The sequence below is a fragment of the Propithecus coquereli genome, unplaced genomic scaffold (genome assembly GCF_000956105.1).
Source record: "Propithecus coquereli isolate 6110/MARCELLA unplaced genomic scaffold, Pcoq_1.0 Scaffold241, whole genome shotgun sequence".
Taxonomy (NCBI): Eukaryota; Metazoa; Chordata; class Mammalia; order Primates; family Indriidae; genus Propithecus; species Propithecus coquereli.
The window spans coordinates 2,724,146-2,747,594 of NW_012147964.1; the positions used below are offsets into that span (position 1 = coordinate 2,724,146).

At 61.2% G+C, this 23,449-nt stretch overlaps 1 protein-coding gene across 1 annotated transcript; it reads left to right on the plus strand.

The window, feature by feature from the left end:
• Window positions 1-255: 255 nt before the first annotated feature.
• ZFR2 (zinc finger RNA binding protein 2) lies at window positions 256-18,622 on the plus strand. The gene is made up of 18 exons (XM_012646139.1): window positions 256-399; window positions 908-1,022; window positions 1,526-1,738; window positions 1,870-2,147; window positions 4,004-4,189; window positions 5,111-5,303; window positions 6,341-6,501; window positions 7,368-7,487; window positions 10,274-10,413; window positions 11,410-11,524; window positions 12,047-12,237; window positions 13,216-13,387; window positions 14,449-14,587; window positions 16,218-16,312; window positions 16,536-16,631; window positions 17,220-17,331; window positions 17,915-18,012; window positions 18,452-18,622. The coding sequence occupies exons 1-18, from the start codon at window positions 256-258 to the stop codon at window positions 18,620-18,622; spliced, it is 2,739 nt and encodes a 912-aa protein (XP_012501593.1).
• Window positions 18,623-23,449: the final 4,827 nt, after the last annotated feature.

The window sequence follows — 23,449 nt, forward strand, 5'->3', positions numbered from 1 at the left end:
TGTTGTAAGATTGCATTAATCTGTGAAAAGCACTTAAAACCGTGCCTGGGCTCATAGGAAGGTCTCCACAATGTTTGGGGGGCACAGGATGTGCTATATGAAGGGAAGCCGTGAGGCTGGAGTCCAGTGTTGGCTGGAACGTCTGCACCTGACTCAGGTGTGCCTCGGAACCGGATCTGATCCAGTCGGACTCCTGTGTGTGTTTGTGGTTCCAGTGTCCAGCCTCCGCCGGCCCTTCCCGAGCCCACTCCTGGAATGGGCCCCGCCGCGGGCCAGGCCTTGACCCCAGCCACCCTGGTGGGATGTGGCGGGTACCAGCCCCACTTGGGCCAGGACTTAGCTCACAGCAGCCAGCGCCAGGAGCCCAGCCCCGCGCCCACTGCCGCAGCCACCTGCCAGGTATCCCTGTCTTCTTTGCCCAGAGTTGCTGGAAGACAGCGGTGGCGTCATGTGGGTGGGTGCGGTGGGTTCCCCCCATCCAAGCCCCTTCTCTCGGGCGTCTCTACCGTGACCTTTCCTTCTGGTATTTTCTATGTACGAGAGGTGGGGAAGGATCAGACCAGAGTTGCTCCCTCAAGGGAGAAAGGGGAAAACTGCCACATTCCTACCTCCAAAGGGGAGCCCCAGGGACTCACAGAGCTGTGTCACCCAGCCTGAGGGGGGCTCTGAAGGAGGAGGAGGGTCTCATGGATTGAGGGGCCCCTGCCTGGTCAGAGCAGTCAGCCTTGGCCATGCGGCCCCAGACAGACCAGGACACCCTCGCCTCCCTCGCCCCGGGGCCCTGCCCACAGAAGGGACTTGGTGACGCGGAGGCGTCTTGTGGGAATGAACAAGTGTGGCCTCACCTGCGATCCGGAGTGGCTTTCCCCCAGCTGTCTGTGTCTCTCCCGTGGGGACCCTCACGCAGGACGGTGACAGCTACGGATGGTCGGCAGCTGCCAGCAGTGACGGGGACAAGCGGTGCGTGCAGCCTGCTGCCCTCCAAGCCGGACTCACGGCCCCGGACGAGCTCCACCAGCCAGGTGGGTCGTCGCTGCGGCACAGGGAGAGCCTCGGTGACATCGCGTCTCAGACAGTCTAGATTCGTGGTGGGCCTGGAGCCACGTGGCTGTCGGGGCTGTCTTCTCTCGCAGCCCCTAAAGTCTAAGGGGGTGGCAGGCCGTCGGGTCTGACAGCGTGAGAACTGAAAATGAGAACTAAAATTTTTTTTCAAGGAAGGTTTCCCAGGGTGGCAGGAGGTAAGTTCTGTGGTGGTCGTGGGTGTCAGAGCGGGGAGACATGTGGCGGCTCATTCAGGGCACAGCCCTTCTCCCCTGTGGCACGGGAGGAAGCCAGCGTTGGAAGGGGGTGGTGGGCGAAGGTCACTCACAAGTCACTGCAGGGCCCAGGCCCAGCTCAGATGTCTAGTGCGGTCCCACCCACTGAGCCCACGGCCCATCCACAGGCCCAGGGCCGCCGGGGGACCTGCCACAGCCGGGGGCAGTGGTGGGGGTTGGCCCTGCAGGAGCCCGTGCCTGTCTCCTAGGGACCAAAGACGGCTACGGGCAGCCCAGCCCCAGGGGTGGTCAGAGCCACGCTCAGCTCCCACGACAGGTGCCCCCGGCGGAGGCTGGGCAGCTAGAGGGCGCCTCGATCTCAGGCTACATCTACCCCACGGTGACAAGTGTCCAGCCTGAGGCGTCCACCGTGACCTCCTACCCTGCACCCTCCTACAATCCCACCCACACCCTGTACGCAGGTAAGACGTGCGTTTCCCTGCGTGCCCAGCGTCGTGTGGGCAGGGGGTCTGCCTGCTCCTGCAGTCGCTGGGCGGGGTTGGTGCATCTCCCCTTCTCGCCCTTCCCCCTCACTTGTATCTCTGCTCCTTAGGTCCGAACTACCCCGGTTGCAACGTGCTGGTGTACCCTGCTGTCCGTCCCCATTGTCCTCTGCCCCTGTCCCCGCAGACACAGCCCCCGCCTCCTCCAGAACCCCCTCAGCAGTCGCCGCCCAGGCAGCCTTCATCACCCGTGGATGGCTCCGGAAGCAGCCCCGGGCCTGACCAGAAGCTACCATCACCCAACAAGCTGCCGAAAGCCCAGGGGGGCCCCAGGCAGCCCCAGCTCCACTACTGCGACATCTGCAAGATCAGCTGTGTGGGCCCCCAGGTCAGCCACCCTCCCCCCGAGGCAGGGCAGAGGTCAGAGCCAAGTGAGTGCGCCAGGGGCGGGTTGCTGCCAGCCAGAGCCAGGCCCGTTACTGAACGTGCACAGTAAAGTACAGGTCGGAATGGCCTTAGAGCTGCTCGCCGGGGCCCCAGTTGAAGAAACAGGTCTGGGCCCAGCATCGACAGTGGCAGCACTGACCTGGCCTTGGATACCAAGGCGGCTGGCGGTGGCATCTCTTTGCTGGGGGGCCGTCTGTGCAGGGCCACGGGTGGATGCAGAGGAGCCGGACACTCTGCTGAGCCTAAAGCACGTGCATTCATGTGTACGCGTGTAGGTGTGCATGTGAGTGCACATGGGTGTCTGCGTGTGCATGCACATGTGTGTGCATGTTCATGTATGCATGTGCTTATGTGTGTGCATGTGTGCACCTGCACGCGTGTGTGTTTGCAGAGTGGTGCGTGTTGGGGACATGCAAGTGAAGCTCTCCTTATGGCACACACAAGCCTGAGGTCGCGGAGCTCAGAAATAGCCCAGCCAAAGTCATGGCTCGTTTCCTGGAAAGATAATTAGACCCTAGAGCTCCGTCTTGGCAAAACACACATCTTCATTTTCCTTTAATATTCCGAAAGCAAGCTCTGCGCCGAGGGGAGACACCGAGTGTGCAACCGTTGGCTCTAGAGACGTGCGAGAAGCTTCCAGAAAACCCCATCAGCCCCCTCGACACACACACGGCTGAGCGAAGGGGCCGGGCCCAGCTCAGGGCCGGCTGGGTGCCTCCCACCCATCCCCTTTCCTGGCCCACCACAGCCCACGTGTGTGGGCCCCAAACTCGGCCCAGCCCGCCCCTCACTAGCAGTGACCAGAGCCGGCGGCACGGCCTCTCTGAGCCTCTCTCCTCGGGAGGCGGGGTGTGGTGCGAGTATCTGCCTCCCCGGGTGGCCACGGTGCCCACACGGGTCAGCCCTCAGCACGGCATCTGGCTCTCGGGCCACGGACCTCAGAGACGTCAGCTGTCCTTCTTCCCAGCTTTTTGCTGATGCTCATTGCGCTTTTTAAGTTGAAATTTTTACCAAGATGATTGTAGCCGCACATACAGTCATAAGAAATAATTCAGGCTGGGCATGGTGGCCCACGCCTGTAATCCCAGCACTTTGGGAGGCTGAGGCAGGAGGATCGCTTGAGCCCAGGAGTTGGAGGCTGCAGTGAGCTGTGATCACGTCACTGCACTCCAGCCCAGGTGACAGAGCAAGACCCTGTCTCTTAATAAAAAAAAAAATTGATAAATAAATTACAGACAGCAGATGAGGACCATGTGAGACTGTTTACATGTTAATGGCATTTGGAAACCTACCCACCAGGCTGAGGGCAGGAGAGAGCCATCTCTAGCCGTGTGACCCTGGGCGAATGGAATATACCATGACTCACTCATGCGGAGCTTCCCCCACGCGGAGCCCCTTGGGCTCTTAGCAGGTTTCTAAAAAGGAAGCATCTACTGCGTCATCCGGGCAGCATGTGTCCTTGCCCAGTGTCTGAGGTCACATTCTGAAAAGCCAGGCTTTTCCCATGGCAGCAGCCCCCCACGCTGCACGTGTGGTCCTTTGGGGAGGCTCTCTTGGGAAACTCTGCAGAAAAGGGAGAAAATCTTGTGCCTCCTAGGCGGAGCTTCTGAGGTTTTTAACTGGATGTCACAAGGGACCCTCGAAGCTTTTGGGCGCCAGGGGGTGGCAGGAGGGGGACGGGGCCTCTGTCACCCGCCCACCACGTTCCCATGTGCTAAGCCTGCAGGTGGCCTTCGGGGCAGGGGCGGTGTCCAGTGGGTGGACGCCCCCTCAGGCTGCCTCTCCCCACTGCCGCAGAACTACCGGCAGCATCTGGAAGGGCAGAAGCACAAGAAGAAGAAGGAGGCGGCTCAGAAGATGGGCACACAGCCCGATGGCAGCCCGCTCGGGGTGCAGGGACGGCTGCACTGTGGCCTGTGCGCCGTGTCCTGCACGGGGGCGGACGCCTACACGGCCCACATCCGGGGCGCCAGGCACCAGAAGGTACAAGCCCCCACCCCGCCCTGGGGGGGAGCCCGTGGGAGACCCCAGGGACCGCCCTGCTCCGTCGGAGCCCAGAGAAGCTTCCCCTGCCCCAGGCCCGTGTGTCCTTGTCCCAGTTATAAAAGGGGTCCCCACTCACTGCACAAAAGTGGAAGACGTGCTGGGGACTCGCACCCAGGTCTCCAGGAAGCTTGGCATTGGGCGTGGCCACAGACAGTCTGTCCTGTGATGGGACCGATGGTGTGTTCCATCTGGGGTCTTCCTTCTCCACTTTCTGCCTTAATATCAGTGTCTTCCTGCGGCCTTCAAAATGCCTGTTATGTCATCTTATGGGGGATGGGTGGAGCCCCCCATGTGGCACCTTGGGGGTGGGAGGGGCCCGTGTGAGAGGAGGGGGGATTCCTGCCCGTGGAGTCATCGAGCAGGAGGGTTAGGAAGTCCCCTGTCCCGCTGTCCTGCTGCCCCAGCCCACAGGCCCCCTTTGGGCACCCCCCGCCCCGGCCTCATCCCTCCAACCCCCGCTCAGCTCAGGGCAGGCTCTCGAAGGCCTGTGTGAACCCACGGAGGAGCAGACGGCGCGGCCACAGGGATGCAGGTGGCAGCAGGAGCTGGGGGCCTGGTGGGGTTGGCTGCAGGTCTCGCCCCTGCCAGGCTGGGGCTTGGTGTGGGGGTCACGGAGGCCACATGGGGGGTGTGGCAGGGCGGGTCTGAGCCATGAGCACGTGTCAGACCTAGAGCTGGCGGGCGTGTCCAAGGCAGCTGTCAGCACCTGCGCTGGAAGCCACGGAGCAGCCCCGTCCAACTAGAGCCTCTGTGCTAAGTGCCTTCAACCGCGAAGTGCCCGTGGACACCCTTCCCACCGCTTGGGGGGCGCGTGTCAGGCCTGAGGGTGGCCCTGACAGAGGCTCAGGTCTGTTCCAGGTCTTCAAGCTGCACACCAAGTTGGGCAAGCCCATTCCTGCCATCCAGCCTGCACCCGAGACCTCCAGCAAGCTGTCCCCGCCGGCCCAGGAGCGCACCCCTGAGCCCAAGGCCCCCGCCGGCCCCAACGAGCACTCTCAGGGCCGCCCAGCGCCGGCCAGGAGACCGGTGGCCTCGAAGGCCCTGTGCAAGGGTACGTGTCTCTGCCACCTCCACTGTGTCCGTGGGCATGTCCATGCACCCGCCAATGCCCTGTGGCCGCCCCGTGAAAGCGTTAACGGAGGGGTGACCACGCAGTCGATTTGAGGGTGTGTATTTGAGAGGGCTCACGTTGTCCCTGGGTAGGGACACTTGAGACCACTTGAGACCTTGTCCAGGACGTGTAGACAGAACCGGTGAAACAGCGTCTCCATTTCCTCCTGGGGCTGGTGCCGGAGAAGTCCCTGGGCCACCCCTTCATGCCCTGGCGTTCGCGGTGAACGAACGGGGCTGTGCCTCACAGTTACGTGGGTTCCAGGAAAGGAAGGCCGGCTGCTTGTGGCTGTCCACCCGTGGCCCTGCCCTCCCTGCGTGGGGCGTGCAGTGGCCTGGCTTCTGCCCCTGAGGGCGGTGACAGCTGGCTGAGCCGGCGGTAGCTAGGATTAAGCAACAGGCATCTGCTAACTGTGTGCGTTGCCTGACTTCGCCTCCACACCAACTCTTTGCAACCAACTGAGTCACTAGTCTCGATGTGCAGGCAGAAAAACTGAGGTGAGGCATTATAAAGGACCCGGCCCCAGCCGCACCGTAAGTTGGAGGCAGAATTCGAACCCAGCTCTGCCCAAGAGCCTCCGCTCAGGCCCACCATGCTAGACATGGGGGCCTTATTTTATTTTTAGCCTTGGCAGCCCCGTTTCTGGAATAGTAACATGATTTTGCAGATCAAATCATCAAGTAGTTTTGGTGACAAAGAGATTTGTCTTTCCCGAGGCGCCATCCATGCCTGATGGGGCGGGGGAGGTACAGGGTTCCCCACACGAGGTCCTGAAGCCGGGGCCTCTCCATCGATGGGTGCACGTCGGCCCGGCTGTTTTCTGCGCTGTGACATGCTGGCGTGAACGGGAGACTAAGGCCACACGCGGGGCAGCTCCCACTGAGCTCCCGAGGGAAGGCACAACAGCCCCCGGTCAGTGGGGACCTCCGCCCAGCACACCCGGCTGGCGCGGCTAGTGACGCGGGTGTTCCCCTTAGGGCCTCCCGAGCCGCAGGCAGCAGGCAGCAGACCCCAGGGAGGGAAAGCGGCCCGACCCAAATCGGAGGGGCCCGGAGGAGCACCCAGCCAAGGGGGCACGGGGGAAGCTTCCGGAGGCTGCTGTGACGCGCAGCCGGTGGGCCCCGGCTACGTGGAGGAGGTAAGTCCCAGCCGTCTCGGCCGTCGAGCCCTGGTGCCGTGGGTGTACGGGCTTTGCTAGAAAAGGAGCCTCCCGTGTGTCCGGCTTTGAGACCTCTCTGGGTTTTCTCTGGGAGGATTTGGAGACCCCTCTGTCCAGCCCTTTTGTGGACCGGGGACCAGCAGAGCCCAGCCCCATCCAGACCTCCCCGCCGAGCCAGCGGCTTTGCAGGTCCCCATCGGCCAGGTGCACGCGGGGGAAACAGGGCCAGCGTCCCCGTCTTACCCGCTGGTGTGGGATTCTCAATCCCAGCCCAAGACAGGCACCCCACACGGCCACCCCACAGATCCCCAGAGCTGAGACAGGTGGCCCTGCAAGGCTTGTCCCAATTCCAAAGCATTCTCCGCGGCCGGCCGGTTCCCAGGCACCGCCCCAGTGACGCACAGAATGCCGCCTCCCTAGACGCGCATGTGGCTGACGGCAAGGGAGAGGGTTAGCATGTCGTCTGTCCTCATGTTGCTGTTCTGGTTCAACCAATTCGGCCGTCTTTGCTTTGTCCAGTGCAAAATACCCCAGCAGCTGGGATCGTGCCGTGGGAGACCCTGTCACGTGGTTAAGGAAAGAGATAAAACACCTAAAAGCCAGATGGGACAGGGCAGAGCCCACGCAGGGCAGAGGCAGGGGGATGCCGCACCCAGGTCGGGCTTGGTTACACGCGCAAGAGGAGGAAGGGGACAGGGCAGCCTGGGCTTGTTCAAAACCGCTCATCGAACTTGAAACTGACTCAAAAGCCGCAGGGGACGGCCTGGTGGCCTGGGCGTCAGTAGCATCCCACATTCTCCAGGGCCTTGCACCTGGCACGCGCTCAGCTGTGATTCCTGTCCCAGGTGTGCAACGATGAGGGGAAAGTGATCCGGTTCCGCTGCAAGTTGTGCGAGTGCAGTTTCAACGACGCCAACGCCAGGGACATGCACGTGAAGGGGCGGCGGCACCGGCTGCAGTACAAGGTGCGTCCAGCAGGGGGCGCCCCGAGACCCGCCGGGGACCTCTGAGGTCCTGAATCTCTTCCGCCCCTTGTGATCCGATTGACTTAGGACCTGGGCTGGGGGTGGGGGAATTTCTACATTTTCTGCATCTTGGGCCATGTCTCAAAAGCGCATGTTTCGCCTCCACGAGACTGAACCCCCGCCAGGCCCCTCTGGGCCCCTCCTGTGTCCCTCCTGCATTGCCACTGCCTGGCAGACGCGCCCCATCACTGGATACCCTGAGCTCTGCGGCTGTGTCCCAGGCCCCTCCTCTGTTAAGTATCCAGCCCCTCCCAGGCTCTACACCCCTCGGCCAGCTTGGGAGCCCCCATAGCCTCTGCCTGTGCTGGGCTCTGTGCGCCTGCACGCCTTGGCTGTTCCCTCTTGCCCGAGAGCCTTCCCTGCATCGCTGCCCAGGCCCGGCTGAGCGGTCCTGCAGGGTCCCTTCCCCTTCCCTGCCTGCTCACTGAGCTTCCAATGCTCTCGGCTCCTCCCGCACTTTCTGAGAGGCGAGGGCACGTCCCCCTCTGCCTCGACTCACAGTTTGTGTTCTGGGTCAGCTCCTGGCCTAGTGTCTGCACACGGGGGACTCAGGAACTAGGGGGTGGGTGGCTGGGTGGGTGGAAGGATGGATGGAAGAATAGATAAGTGGTTGGATGGAGGGATGGATAAGTGGGTGGATGGATGGGTGGACACCCTGCCCCACTTGTTGCTGGGGACGTTCTCAGGGAACATAGTCGAGTCCTTCACGTGCACACGGAACAGGGCCCACCAGTGCTGCCCGAGCTCCCAGACACTCCATGGGTTTATTGATCGTGGACATGCGCTGTTGTTGCTTCTTTTTCTGGGGGAGCCTCTGCCGGGCGTCCCAGGTGGCTGCTCTGACAGAGGGGGGCTGTTTCTGTGCCTGGTCTGAGCTCTGCCCTGCCCAGGAGGTGCGTGGTACCGCACAGAGCGTGCCAGCCCCTGTGGGCAGAGGGCGAAGAGCCCGTGTGGCTGGAGCTGCAGTGCTGAGGCCACAGGTGGGCATCAGGTCGCCTGGCTGAGCTGCTCCCAAGGAGCCTTCCTTGGAGGTGACCAGGGGCTCTTTGGTGCCAAGAGAGGCAGCTTCCGGCCACCAAGGGGTGGCTCGGTGGGACTCAGAGGGCCCCTCCAGCACTATGGCCGTAACCAGGGGCCACCAGCTACCATCAGGAACTTCCCTCCCACGGGCTTGCCTGGGCGCCAGGCCCCGTCTCCATGTGTACACGCGCGTGTGTGTGTGAGCACATGTGAGTGTCGGGCCTTGGTCCTGCTTGAGCCCAGCACACACGTGACTCCCCTCTGGGTGACGGACAGTGGTTCCGTGCACGTCCTCTCTCTCCGACAGCTGTGCAGAGGTACCATGCACACACCACGTGATCCGCCCACAGAAACGTACAGAACTGCAGCTTTCAGTGTCTGCACAGAGCTTGCAGCCATCACCACGCCATCTGTGGAACATTCCATCACCCCAAAAGAAACCACATCCCATCAGCAGTGACTCCCCACCCCCTCCCCAGCCCCGGCACCCATGAATCCACGACCTATCTCTGTGGATCTGCCTGTTCTGGGCATTTCATATAAACGGAGTCTCACACTGTGTGTCCTTCTGTGTCTGGCGTCTCTCACTGAGCACGATGTCCTCAAGGTCCATCCATGTTGCAGCCTGTGTCAGAGCCTCGTTCCTGTTCATGGCTGAGTGATGTACCACGTGTGGACGGACCATGTTGTTTATCCACTCACCTGTTGGTGGACACTTGACTTGTTCCACTAGTCAATATTCCTTAGACCGGCGGTCCCCAACCTTTTTGGCACCAGGGATCAGTTTCATGGAAGACAATTTTTCCACAAACCAGGGCCGGGGGATGGTTTGGGGATGATTCAAGCTCATTACATTTATTGTGCAGTCAAACGTCTCTGCTACTGATAATCTGTATTTGCAGCCGCTCCCCAGCGCTGGCATCACCGCCTCAGCTCCACCTCGGATCATCAGGCGTTAGACTCTGATAGGGAGCCGCAGCCTAGATCCCTCCATGCGCAGTTTACAGTTGGGTCCGCGCTCCTATGAGGATCTAACGCCTCCGCTGATCTGACGGGAGGCGGAGCTCAGGCGGTGATGCGAGCGACGGGGAGCAGCTGTAAATACAGATGAAGCTTCGCTCCCTCGCCCGCTGCTCACCTCCTGCTGCGCAGCCTGGTTCCTGACAGGCCATGGACGGTACTGGTCCGCAGCCCTGGGGTTGGGGGACCTCAGCCTGAGACGACGCTTTGCGATTTCTGAGTACTGCAGTTAAGCACTAAGAATGAAGTTCAATGGAAGAATTCAGAGCTGTTTATAATACATATTGCCGGATTTCCCACCCGTGGTGTTTGTCTTAGACGACCTTTGGAATGTGTGGTTTTAGCTAGAATCAGCGTGGGCTCTGTCATTGAATTTCCAGCGACTGTTCCGCGACCGCCATGTCATTTGCCAGTGGTACCTCGCACCTGCCCCTTCGACTCCTCTGTCATGGGCTCCACGTTATTTCTGGTCTCTGTTAACTCTGAACGTCACAGTTTTGTTCCCCACGTCCCCACCGTTGCTTCGGGGTGACAGTTTTCAAGACTGGGGGGTTTCTGCCCAGCCGTTCCACACACACAGCAAGACGGCGTCCGTCTCTGGGCCTCTCCCTGCGCCGTGAGACCCGCCCCGGCATCCTCGTCTGAGGGAAGGTCTCAGCTCTCACACCCTTACTTCTCCTTTCCAGAAAAAAGTAGACCCCGACCTGCCCATCGCTGCCACACCCAGCAACAGGGTTCGGAAGCTCGTGGAGGACAGGATGCGGAAGCAGCGGCACCTGGCCAGGGAGCGGCTGCAGGAGCTGCGGCGCTGGCAGGCGGAGAGCAGGTGCCACCCGCACTGTGCCAGGGCTGCCCCCACGCCCGGCCCCTGCGGAGGAGGGCGACCCTGCCCTCCACTGACCTTGCAGTGCTCACCTGTCAGCTCCCCGCGGCGGGCGGCCGGGGGGACACAAGCTGTTTGTGTGGGCGCTGCGGGCGGTGGACACATCTTGGCGATGGAGAGTCAGGGGGTGTCAGTGGAGACAGGCGGTTGAGCAGCGGCTGCCGGCCTGACTCGCAGAGCTAGTGGCCTGGCATCTGCTGTGCCCCCCGACCAGCAGCACACTGTGTCATCCTCCTCCTTCTCCCTTTAGAACAATCGCAAAGCTTTTTTTTTTTTTGAGACAGAGTCTCATTTTGTCACCCCCAGCTAGAATGCAGTGGCATCATCATAGCTCACTGCAGCCCCCAACTCCTGGGCTCAAGCGATCCTCCTGCCTCGGCCTCCCGAGTAGTTGGGACTACAGGCACCATCACACCTGGCTAATATTCCTATTTTTTGTAGGGATGGGGTCTTGCTGTGTTGCCCAGGCTGGTCTTAAACTCCTGGCCTCAAGTGATCCTCCCGCCTTGGCCTCCCAGAGTGTTGGGATTGCAGGCATGAGCCACCATGCCAGGCCTCAAAGTGTCTTCTGATACAGTGTCTGATTTATGAAGTGTCCCCTGGCAGGAAGTGTGTGCTGGGGAAGGAGACCAGGACGTGCTGAGGGCCATGGCCGTCCAGGCCGGGCCTCTTCTGTCCCCAGGGTGTGACCTTGGCCAGCCCCCTGCCCTTCCCAGCCTTGTAGGGCCCATACAGTGCCTCGGAGCCCAGGAGGGCCTGGCAGGGCCCGTGTGGGGAACCCCTGGCCCCAGTGGGGAGCAGACACCCACAGACACAGAGGCAAAAAGCAGGCTCTGCCCACTCACCTGGGGACATGAGGCCTGAGTGTCTCTGGTGTGACTGGCTGGGGTCCCGCTGCCAGTCTGACAGTGCTCTGTCTGTCCTGTCTCATCCCCACAGGCGGCTGGAGGAGAAGCTGCTATCCCAGGACGAGCAGCAGCAGCAGCAAGCGTCGCCGGACTGTTCTCCTCCGGCCCCCACCGGCAGGTCGGGGACACCTGCCACCCCACTCCTGGTAGGCAGAGTGGAAATGCCGGGCCACCTTCTCCACTGCTGACACCTCACTGGACAGACCTGGCCTCTTCCAGGCCTTCCCAGTGGTGCTCACAGGGCCCATGGCCCGCCCGGTCCCCTCACACCCCACCAGGCCACGGGGCTCCCTTCAGCTTCCTGAACTCCCCCGGGGAGGGGGGTCACGTTCCCTGGGGAGCCTGATGCCTCTGTCTGTCCCAACACTGGGGCTCCTCCTGGCCCTTCACGGACACACCTGTCCCTGGGGTTGAATGGGAGCCTCGGGTTTGTACCTTGTGCGGGCGAGAGCCCCAGCCTCTGGCCTGGAGACGTAGGAATATTGTCCCGGGGGCCCCACTCAGCCAGGGCTTCTCGCAGCCAGCGGGGGAGGCCGGGGCTCCTCCCCACCCCCCACCCCGTGGCTCTCGGTGTGGGCCGGACGCTCACCCGGCCTGCCACAGCCACCTGCCCACCTGCCTGTCACTCCCCAAAAGGCCCCCGCAAGCGCATGCGGCTCTCCCCACAGCCCAGGCGGCGGCCAGAGTCCAGCGACGACCGGCACGTGATGTGCAAGCACGCCGCCATCTACCCCACGGAGCGGGAGCTCCTGGCCGTGCAGAAGGCTGTCGCCCACGCGGAACGGGCCCTCAAGCTGGTGTCAGACACGCTGGCCCGGGAGGACCACAGACGCCGGGAGGAAGAAGGCAGCGGGCACAGGTACCCAGAGGTCTCCCCCTTCCCCAGGTGGCTGCAGGGACAGAGGGTTGGTCTGCTCCCGGGCAGGGGTCCTGGTCCCACCTCTGATCAGCCCGGAGCCCCCTGTGGCCCCCACAGGCAGAAAATTCCCGAAATCTCCGAGGGAGGCTGAGCTGCCGGTGGTCACAGGTGTTGCCCTGACACCAGAAAGGTCCGACCGTCTCTGTAAAGCCCAGTCTCCTCGTCCCTGAAAGGAGGCTCCGTGGGAGTCTGAGCCGACTTCTCCCCCTCGGCGAGGGATTAAGTAATCAGAGCAGTTCGTGGCAACGGGCACCCGAGTGACTCAGCCCCCTGATCCCCTGTGATCATTAGCCAACCAGAAAGTCCCTCGGCGTCCTCAGTAATTGTTACAGAGTTCAGTCACCCGAGAGGGGGTTGGCTTTCCAAGTCCTTCCTCTCCGGGTAGCTTCTTTTTCCTTTTCCTACTTTTCCTTTTTTTTTTTTTTTTTTTGAGACAGAATCTCACTTTGTCGCCCAGGCTGGAGTGCAGTGGCGTCATTATAGCTCACTGCAGCCTCCAACTCTTGGGCTCAAGCGATCCTCCTGCCTCGGCCTCCCGAGTAGCTGGGACTCCAGGTGTGCGCTGTGGCACCGGCTAATTCTATTTTTTGTATAGATGGGGTCTCACCATGTTTCCCAGGCTGGTCTCAAACTCCCAGCCTCAAGTGATCCTCCCACTTCAGCCTCCCAGAGAGAGTGCTGGGATTACAGGCGTGAGCCACTGCGCCTGGCTGCATCAGTGCGACTTATGTGTATCTCATGATGTGTCATTTCATCTCACCTGTGACAGAGGGGCTTGGTCCCATTTTATAGACAAGGTCACTAAGGCACAGAGAGGCTTGGCAATGTCGCCGGGGTCCCCGTGGCTTGTGAGCAGGGCAGCCAGGGTACCCACTGCCTCTCCCCTGATGGCCTGCGTCTGCGGCTTTGTCTCGACAGTGGCGTTGCCCCCTCGGCTCGGGTCCTGAAAGGTGTCATGCGAATCGGCCTCCTGGCGAAAGGCCTCCTCCTGCGGGGGGACAGGGACGTGCACCTGGCCCTGCTCTGCTCCGAGAAGCCCACGCACAGCCTGCTGCGGAGGATTGCAGAGCAGCTGCCCCGGCAACTCCCGGTAAGATCGTACTTTTGTTTTTACACCACTTTAAGATAGAAGAGGCATTGCTGTTGGACACCACTGAGAATTCGTTTTTATGCACAGTTTAAAAGGGAGAATATCAGTAAATTCAGGGTCCCTTGATGAAGGGCATTCAGGCTAAAACCTGGAAAACAACCCAAATGTTTCCAAGGACAGGTGGGCACGAGGGGCAGAGGGAAGGCCTGGATCAAGCTGTGCCTGAAGGCCATACAAGGAGGTAGAATTGCATTCTCAGGGAGGTGGGGAGGTCTAAAGGGTTTTAAGAAGGGCAGCGAGGTTCTCCTACTTCACTTATTAAATCTTGTGTGTCCCGAACGCCTATGATGTGACAGTTTTCTGCTAAATGCTGTTGGCGGGAGGATGCAAAGATGGCTCAGAGGCAGGTCCTGCTTTCTGGAAAACTCACAGCCCAGTGGCAAAGACAAGTCCCGAGACCCACAGAGATGGCTAAGGTTTCAGGGAAAGCTGGCAATGCCCTGGCCCCAGTGATATAGATGGAGGCCCCAGAGGCCACCTCACAGGGGGAAGGCCCTGAGTGGGGAGGGGCTCGAGGATGGGGAGACAGGTGCATTTGAGGCGAACACGAGTGGCATGCAAGGCTGTGACGATGGGTGGATGCTGGGCTGCTACGGACCTTCCCACAGTGGCATCTCCTTATATTAATAATTTTAATTTGCTTCTCTCTGGCCATGGGGCTGATTTGTGTCATTGTGTAAAAGGGGTGGTTTGTGTTTCTTTTTCTGCCAATTACTGTTATTTCACTTGCCAGCCTTTTATCAGATTGCCAGTCTTATTGTTGCATTGTGTGTGCTCTTTACATATGGAGGATCCTTACATCACAGGGTCCATCATCTGTACACATCTCTACACGTGTGCACTCTTGGAGGGCTGCCTTGTCACTTGGAGGTTCCAGACACCTAGCCCAGGGCCTGGCACATCAAGTGTGGGAACCTGTACATGCCAACCCTGTCCTTGCTTGTTTGCACGGAACTCTGGGCTGGAATGACATGGCCTTGTGTTGTATCTACACCTCCTAGATGGTGACCGAGGATAAGTACGAGGTCTCCTCTGACCCTGAAGCCAACATTGTCATCTCCTCCTGCCAGGAGCCCAGGATGCGGGTCATTGTCTCCGTCACCTCTTCCCTGATGCGGAAGGAGCCCTCCGTGGACCAAGGTGCGGCCCGGCCCTTCTGTCCAGCCCCTCAACACACACACGCACGCACACACACCCACGCACACACAGCCACCCACCCACACGCACACGCCCCCGCCATACACACATGCACGCACACACTGTCTTCCCCGGGCCCAGGGCAATGCCCACCTTTGCTCTGGGCAGGAGAGGCCTGGGTCACAGGCTGAGGCTTGGGCCAGTGCAGGAAGTGAGTTGGTGACAGTGTCAGATGGGCCTGTTGCCTGGGCTGCAGGCACTGCCTAAGGCGAGCAGCATCAGGTCCCTGTCCCTCGCCTGCCACGCCAGTGTTGGGCACCTGCTCCCCCTGCCCAGGTGACACCAGCCCTGGTGGTGACCAGCAGGTCTGAGCAGTTTCCCCAGGTCTTGGCAGGAGCTGAGCTGGACTCCGTCTGCCCGTCCCAGGGGGCCACAGCAGGCCTGGCTGGTCCCAGAGCCACTGGCTGGGGTCACGGGGACTCAGGAAGCTTGAAGCCAGACCTGCCATGCCCGGGAGTGTGGGGAGGGGCCCGGGCCCAGGCCGGGCCAGGGCAGGCGTCAGGAGTGCAGTGCACGTGTGCACCTCCCCGCAGACAAATCTCCTAGAACAGTCTCTAGGACCGTCTTCCAGACGCCGTCATCCTCCAACCCCATCCTGGTTCTCTCGTCATAGGTCATAGCCGAGGGCCGTGAACCGCTGACGTTTCTCTTTCAATACTTTCATTTTCAAAGCTTCTTTTTTTTAAAGGAGAGCCTTTTAACCGTGAGACAGAAAGCCATTGTCACAGTCATTTAAAAACCAAACACCGTGGGGAAAGATGCCTTTCGATCCTAACCAAGGCCCTGGAACACGCCAACAGGAGACTGGGGAGCGGGAGGGGGGTTGAGGGTTGGAGGCCACGAGATGGAGGCTCCTTCCTGGCCTGGGTGGACGATTAGGGGACAATTAGGGGACAGGAAATCCTTCTGCCATGACCGATCTGTGACAGGTGAGCCCTGTCGGCTGCCTGCCAGGAAACCGCACTTCCTGTTGGCTTTTTCTGGCCTAGCGTGGTGGGGACATCAGCTTCTGACAGTCCGTCCTGCGCGCACAGCCCTGCCGCTTCCACGCCAGCCCGGGCGAGCCATTTGCCCATGACGGACGGACAGACAGAGACCCATGGGGACATTTACGGACTCATGGGGAACCTCTCTTCCATCACGTGACCTCCATAAACCAGGGCCTCTCGTGCTATTTCACATAACAAAATGAGAAAAATACTCTTGAAGCAATAACATGAAGGAATTCTGCACAGATCTTGATGGTATAAAAAACCAAAAAATCATAAGGAAGGAAAACGGACCCCGTTCCTCCCAGACCCTAGGGCCTAGGTCGGCAACGATGAGCATGTTGAAATCTGACCCCACTTTCTCCCTTTTCTGATGCATTTGGAAGTTTCTGGAAACTGGGTTGGATTCATCGCCCCCCAATCTCCCCTTAACCAGCCCCCCAAGGGTCAGTATCGGCATCACCCAGTCGCTCAGTCGGGAGAAAGGTCAACTTGGAGGAGACGAGGTTTCGCAGGGATGGCTTCGGGGGACGGGTGCCTTCCCCACGCGCCCTGAGGACTCGCGTTGCTTTTCCTTCCAGAAGGAGTGGAGGAGCCTCAGCCCGAGCCAGTCGATGTCCTGAGCCCCAAGAAGTGCCTCAAGTCCCTGGCGGCCCTGCGCCACGCCAAGTGGTTCCAGGTCAGGGCTAGGGGGAGGCGGTGGTGGGGGTGACGTCTCGGGGGCAGGCGAGGAGGCCCCAGCCCAACCCTCCACACGCAGACAGGAGCACCGGGGCAGCCGCCTTTGAGGCCGGCCGCCGGGCTCCCTGTTGTCTTCTGCGGGCCTCGCGCCAGGACAGGCCCTCTGCCCTGCCGTGTGGCCCCGAGGTCCCTCAGAGCTGACGTGTGCTTTTTTTTCAAAGGCTCGCGCCAGCGGCCTGCAGCCGTGCGTGCTCGTCCTCAGGGTCCTGCGGGACCTCTGCCAGCGCGTGCCCACCTGGGGGGCCCTGCCAGCCTGGGTAAGGGGCCCCCACCCCCTGACAAACTTCCTCTTCCCAGGGTGAGGCTTCCCCCGCAGGGACCAGCGGGAGCCTTAGTGCTGAGAGAGGTGGAGGAGGTGGGGGCGGTCACAGGGTCCCCTGGGTCAGGAGAAGCCCCTCCCCACGGTCTCACTTGCCTGCGGTCATTTGAAACTCAAAACCTCGCCCAACGGGGACAGCATGCAAATGTGAGGGCACCATGGAAATAAGCTGGTGTCTGCCGAGACCTGGTGGCACCGCGCAGAGGACAGAGAGCCAGGGTTCCCTGTCCCAGCTCCGTGCTGGCCTCTGGGTGACCTGGCACAGACCCCCTGTGGCTCTAACACCTCCCCTCCCCGTTCCTCGGGCCCTGAGCCCTTCCCGGTGGAAAGAGGAGGGAAGAGGGTGCAGGGCCCCTTGAGGCTCACAGAGCGGCCCCCTCACCCTCATTGTGACCCCCAGGTCACCACCCGGCCCCCAAACCTTCCCCTGCAGAACCCCCCAGGCCGAGTCCCGGGAGAGCCGCTCCTGGTGGGCAGGGCCGCCGTGGCCCTGCAGGCACAGTGGCCCCTCTCTGTCTGCCCGCAGGCCATGCAGCTGCTAGTGGAGAAGGCTCTGAGCAGTGCCACCCAGCCCCTGGGCCCTGGGGACGCCGTGAGGCGCGTCCTGGAGTGTGTGGCCACAGGGACACTACTGGAAGGTCAGTCACCAGGCCCAGGCCGGGGAGCCCAGAGCGTGGGCAGCAGATGGCAGAGCCCAGTGGCCATGGCTGTGGCCCAGGGAGCTGCCATCACCAGACGCTTTGCACCCCGGGCGCTCCCAGCAGGAGGGCAGACAGGGCCCCAGCGGGGAGCTGCCCTCCGTCCGCCTGGGCAGCAGGTGGTTCTCTGGCAGCCAGAGCTGCCCAGGTGACCCCTCCCGGAGACTATTCAGAGGAAATAACCAGAAATCAGAGAGCAGGGTGTGTGCGCAGGTCTCACCACGGCGTGTGTCACCCAGCAAAGGGGAGAGAGGGCGGGAGGTGGTGGTCAGGTCTGGAAGACGGTGTCTTCCAGTAATTTTAGTGACCCAGGATGACATTAAATGCAAAAGGGACAATGAAGCATTGGGCCCTCATCTGAGCCTGTTATCTGACCGTGTGGGGGGACACACATGGGCACGCACACGTGCAAAGGCCCAGAGGCCCCGCAGCCCAATGTGCCTTGCGGGGCGAGGGGAGGAAGGCCGTGCCGTCTTTCACGAGGACGCCCTCTCCTTCCTCACCGCCTCACACCCCGCACCAGATGGGCCTGGGCTCCAGGACCCGTGCGAGAAAGGCCAGAAGGACGCCCTGGAGCCCATGAGCCTGCAGGAGCGGGAGGACGTGACAGCCAGTGCCCAGGTAGGAGGCCCCACGGTGAGGGCCACACCAGGTCCCACCTGCCACTTGTGGCCAAAATGGCCCCAGGTTTCCCTTCCCTCCCTCCTGCGGAGATGTCTGGGGGACAGGAGGGTGGCCCGTGGGTGGCAGAGGCTGTCCGGCCCCACCCTCACCGCGGTCCGTGAAAACCCAGCCGTGGCCCCCAGCTCTGCCCGGCCAGCCCCCACCTGCGGTTTCCTTGTGCTCAAGCCTGTTTATAAGAAAAGCGTCCCAGCAGTCCCCGAATCAGATGGCACTGGGTCTGGGTTTGCGAGCTGCCTTTAGCGGGACCAGGGGATTGCTAGTGGCGCAGGGTGTGGGGTCCCTCCAGTAAGGTGGGAAGGAGCTGGTGGGGCGGCCACAGATGCCAGCCCCCCTGTGTCGCTGGCACGCGGGTCCTGACGGCTGCGTGTGCCCGTAGCACGCCCTGCGCATGCTGGCCTTCCGGCAGATCCACGCGCTCCTGGGCATGGCCCCGCTGCCCGCGTCCCGCTGCCGGAAGAGGCGGCTGGAGCCCAGAGAGGCCGAGGAGGCCGAAGAGGGTGTGGGCGAGAGGAAGCAGGGCCGGAGGGACACAGAGGGGCTTGCGTGAGCCGCCCCCGCCACCCAGGGGCCTGCACCCCGGACATGCGGGTGTCGTGGCTGTGTTGTCCCTGCCGTCGGACAATGGTCTTTCCCTTCCAAGCAACGTTCTGTAGGTTTCTCTTTAAAAGAAGCACGAGTGTGCTTAAATGTTTAGAGAAGAGACACCACCCGGCACTCAGAGCCGTGCGCCCCTCTCCCTGTGGGCCCGGTGGCCAGGCGGGCAGGCGGCGAGTGCCCCACGCACCGTGACTCTCAGCTTGGGTGTTCCTTGCTGGCTCTAAACTCGCCCTGTGGCAGGTGGAGGGCGTAGGTTTTCAATCACTTCTTTGGATGGGGCCCTGCAGGTTCAGGAAGAGGCCACGGGGGGTGGCTGGGGGCTGTATGTGGCCGGCGGGCCTGTGTCACTGCCCACCCTCACCCTGTGCGCCCGGGCCGGGATCCCCCAAACCCAGCCTGCTCCAAACAGACCAGCACCGCAGCCCGGAGGCCGCAGGCCGGAGCTGGCTCACCCCCTGGGGAGGGTTGCAGGACTCCGCCGACTCATGAAGACACAGGCTGGGGACACCTCTGTGCCCTGACCCCAGAGACACCCCTACTCCCACCGACACCCCCAACTACCGAGTGCCTTCCACAGAAAGGAGCCGCTGGGATCATGCCCCTGAGGCCCCTGGGTCCTGCCTTTCAAATTCCTTCCCTTCCTACCTCTGTCCCTGACGCAGGTCTCAGCCCATCCCCATCCTTGGAGCAGGGCCCAGGCCCATCGGCCAGAGGACACTGGGAAGGGAAGGGGCCTGTGGCACCAGGGGACATTGGGGGTGCCCCTGCCCAGCACCCACTCTGCCCATTCAAACCTGTCCCCTCGCCTGGAGTTTTCTTGGCTGGCCGCCCAGTGGCCTCTAGCGGGAAAAGTCCGCCTTTGGATAGACGTGACCTGTGGCCGTCCGACTCATTCGGTTCTGGTTTTCCGTGTTTGGAGGACAGCCTGTGTGTAGCTCAAGCCCCGAGTGTCTTTGTAGGGTGACCTGGAGACGGGGAGGAATAAAAGAGATGTATTTGTCTTCCGGTGTGGGCCGTGCAGTCCTTCCTGTGGGGCCCAGGTGACCCCAAATCCCGGGCCCTCCGCCTGCCTCTCAGGGTTCTGGGTGGGGGCTTGACGGGGCCTGTTCCCTTCTCCCAGGGGTCCTGCGGCCCAAGTGTGGGCAGAGAGGGGTCAGAGGGGCCAGAGCTGGGGTCCCCTCAGCCATCCTGCACCGGGGTTCCCTGGGGGGAGCCGCAGAGAAACCGGTCAGCATGTCCCACGGCCCAGCATTCTGTCTCAGCCCTGGAGGAGCTGCCCTGGCCTGGCCCCGGAGGCCCCCCTGAGGGCTTCCTGGAGGAGGTGGCGGCTAAGGTGAGTTTGGGAGAGACGGCTCTGCCCACAGAGAGCTCCCCTGGCAGCGTCCCCAAACCCTCCCTGCAAGCCTCAGGGCGTGGGTAGAAGGGGTTCAGATGGTCACAGGGGGCAATTTTTGTGACGGGGCTTCCAGCCTGTGGGGGTGGGTGGGGAGCAGAGTGGGAGGGGTGGGGATGGCCCGGCAGGAGGGGAGGGGCGCTTGTTGTGGGCCCAGAGCACTGGCTATGCTCAGAGGGACCCCTGCTCGGGCCCAGGCCAAAGGGAGCGGCCGGGCCGCCAGGGAGGGAGCTCCTTCACTGCCACTGTGTCTGTCACAAACAGGACCCACCGATAGGCGCCCAGCCACTCAGACGTCCCCAGGGTGCAGGCGACATCTCCACCACGAGTCCCTTCCTAAGGGAGCTCTGCTGCCTTTCCTAAACCCCCAGCCCGCCACATACACCATCCTCCTCCCGAATCTGGGTGGTGGCACTGCCATTTGCCCAGCTGCCCAGGCGGACTGCCACCACTGCCAAGGAGTCCTCCCGGATGCCTCTGTACTCACAGCCAATCCGCAAGGAAATCCTGTTGGTTCCACTTCTGCCCTCTCAGCCTTTGCTCCATTCACTGCTTAAACCTTCCAGAGGTCCCCACTGTACTCTGGATAAAACCTAGAATCCCAGCCAAGCCCCCCAGAAGCCCATCCACCACCGGCTCCCTCAGCCCACGGTGCACTGCTGATCTTCAGTGAGCTGAACTCGCTCCCACCCCAGGGCCTTTGCACGTGCTGTTCTGGCTGCCCCATTAGCTCTTTCCCCAACCTGCATGGCGGCTCCTTCTCCATCAGGTCTCAGCTCAATGTCACCTCCTCAGAGCAGCCTCCCTGAGCCCCTCAAGACTGTTCTGTAACCCTGTTCATTGCCTTTAAACCACGTTTCTGATCCAAATGATGTGTTCTCTGTCCTCCCCTTGGGCATGTGAATTCTCTGCAGACAGGCAGGGAGCGCGTCCGCCTGGCCCTGCTGTAGCCCCAGATCTGAAGCAGGCCAGGGAGACACTCGTGGCCAAATAAACCTCCACGCAATGCTTGAAGTCACACTCTGACACCCAAACATGAGTCTGTCCCTGGCTGTTAAGAGAATGCCATCCGTGTCCATCCGGTTACAAGACAGTGTGTGCAGACCGGCTTCCTCCCTTCCACCCTGGAGGGGCAGCTCTCGGAAACCTCTCAGTCCCCTCCTTACCGTCCCTACTGTCCCCACCGCTGGCTCCCAGGGTGGGGACCTCCACCACCAGGCGGTTGAAAACAAGCCCTGCTGCAAAGAGTTAAGCCGGCCCTCCTAGCAACTCCAAAAAACCTCAGTTTAGGCGGCGACAGCGCAAACCAAGCAGTCGGTTTAGCACAAGATTTGGTCCAGATGGATGAACCGTCTGGGTGAGGGGCCCAGTCAGGGCCTGAACAGCCATCGTTTCTGCCTCCTCCTCCCCAGCCCTCGTCCCCACCGGGCAGCGGACCCCAGAGCAGGCCGGCAGGTGGCAGGAAGACACCGGACTCAAGAAGCCAGGTTGCAGAGGACCGGGACGCACCCCCAGGGAACCGCGGCGGGGACCTCGGCTGCGGATGCTGGTTGCTAGGAGACACCGGTGAGTGTGGGAAGTGATGCGGGCCCGTGGGCAGGGCTGGAACCGAACCCGGCAGGCGGTTCAGGGAAGACAGAAACGGAAGGGCGGATCTGTCAACCGCACCTGCAGGGTCACGGATGACACGGGAAGTAGCTGTGACAGCACAGCTCGTCCCCTGGCATGAACTAAGTCCCATCGATCCAGGCAGCTTCTCCCTGGCCGCCTCCCGAGCTCAGCTGCGGGGCAGAGACGATGTTTCAGGTAAGCAGGTTAGGGCTGCGCTGGGCACCGGGCAGAGGGCGCTGCGCTCACAGAGGCGGAGAAGGCAGCGCCCGGGTGGACACGCTAGCGCCCTGCTCATGCCGCCCAGGGGTCGGAAAGCAAATGGATCCGGGAGCAGATGTGTGCACACCTGTGGTCGCAGCAGCGCCAAGCACGACAGCCAAAAGGCGGAAGTGACCCAAGTGTCCATGGACAGACGGACAGGTGGATGGACACACACAACGTGGTCCATCCACACATGGACTATCACGCAGCCACGAAAAGGGACGAGGCTCTGACACAGGCCACAGCGTGGATGGACCTTGGGCACATCGTGCTCAGTGAGAGACGCCAGACACAGAAGGACACATCCTGTGTGACTCCACTCACAGGAGGTCCCTAGAGTCGTCAAATCCACAGAGACAGGAAGCAGGATGGGGGGTGCCAGGGGCTGGGGAGGGGGTGGGGAGTGAGTGTTTCATGGGGACAGAGCTTCAGTTGGGAAGACGAGAACGTTCTGGAGGTGGAGGGTGGGGACGGCTGCACAGCCATGTGAGCGTGCAGAGCGCCTAAGAGAGCGATGTCTCGACCTTCAGGAATCGGAAATTGCTACGCGATGCGCAACCGATACATCAAGAGATGCGGGAAACACACTATTTGGGAACACAGAGATACATCCCAGAGAAACGGCCAGTGGACACCCCAGGGGAGTGGGACAGACATTGCTGTGTCTTCACCACCACAATAAAACACCTTGCAAATATCTGCTACTGGCCGGACGCCGTGGCTCTCGCCTGTGATCCCAGCACTCTGGGAGGCCAAAGTGGGAGGATTGCTTGAGGCCAGGAGTTCGAGACCAGCCTGAGCAAGGGTGAGACCCCCGTCTCTACTAAAAATAGAAAGAAATTAATGGACAACTAAAAATATATATACAGAAAAGATTAGCCGGGCATCGTGGCACATGCCTGTAGTCCCAGCTACTCGGGAGGCTGAGGCAGGAGGATCGCTTGAGCCCAGGAGTGTGAGGTTGCTGTGAGCTAGGCTGACGCCACAGCACTCACTCTAGCCCGGGCAAAACAGCCAGACTCTGTCTCAAAAAAAAAAAAAAAACCACCAACTGAGAGCTTCTGTGTGCTGTGAATACAGACACATTTAATTGAACAGATTAAGAAAAGAAAGGTCACGGGGGAGCAACGGTCAGCCAGCGACAGTCTGAGGCCACGTCGAACCCACCGTCCTGTATTTGTACAGCCCCTTCAGCTAAAAACGTTTTTTTTTTTACATTTGTAAATAATTGGGGTGAAAACAGACAGAAAGCACCATCATGTTGCATGACGATGCGTGAAAAACGTATGAAATTCAAGCTTCTGCGTCCAAACATAAAGTTTTACTGGGACGGAGCCACCCCCGTTGGCTTTCGTATTATCGATGGTGGCTTTGGCACCGCAGTGGCAGAGCGGAGAGGCCACAACAGACACCATCAAGCCCTTTGCAGAGAACGTCTGCTGAGCCCTGAGTTTGAGGTCACAGGACGGAGGATCTAGGTGATCCCAGAGAAGCGACATAGGGGCTTCCCTC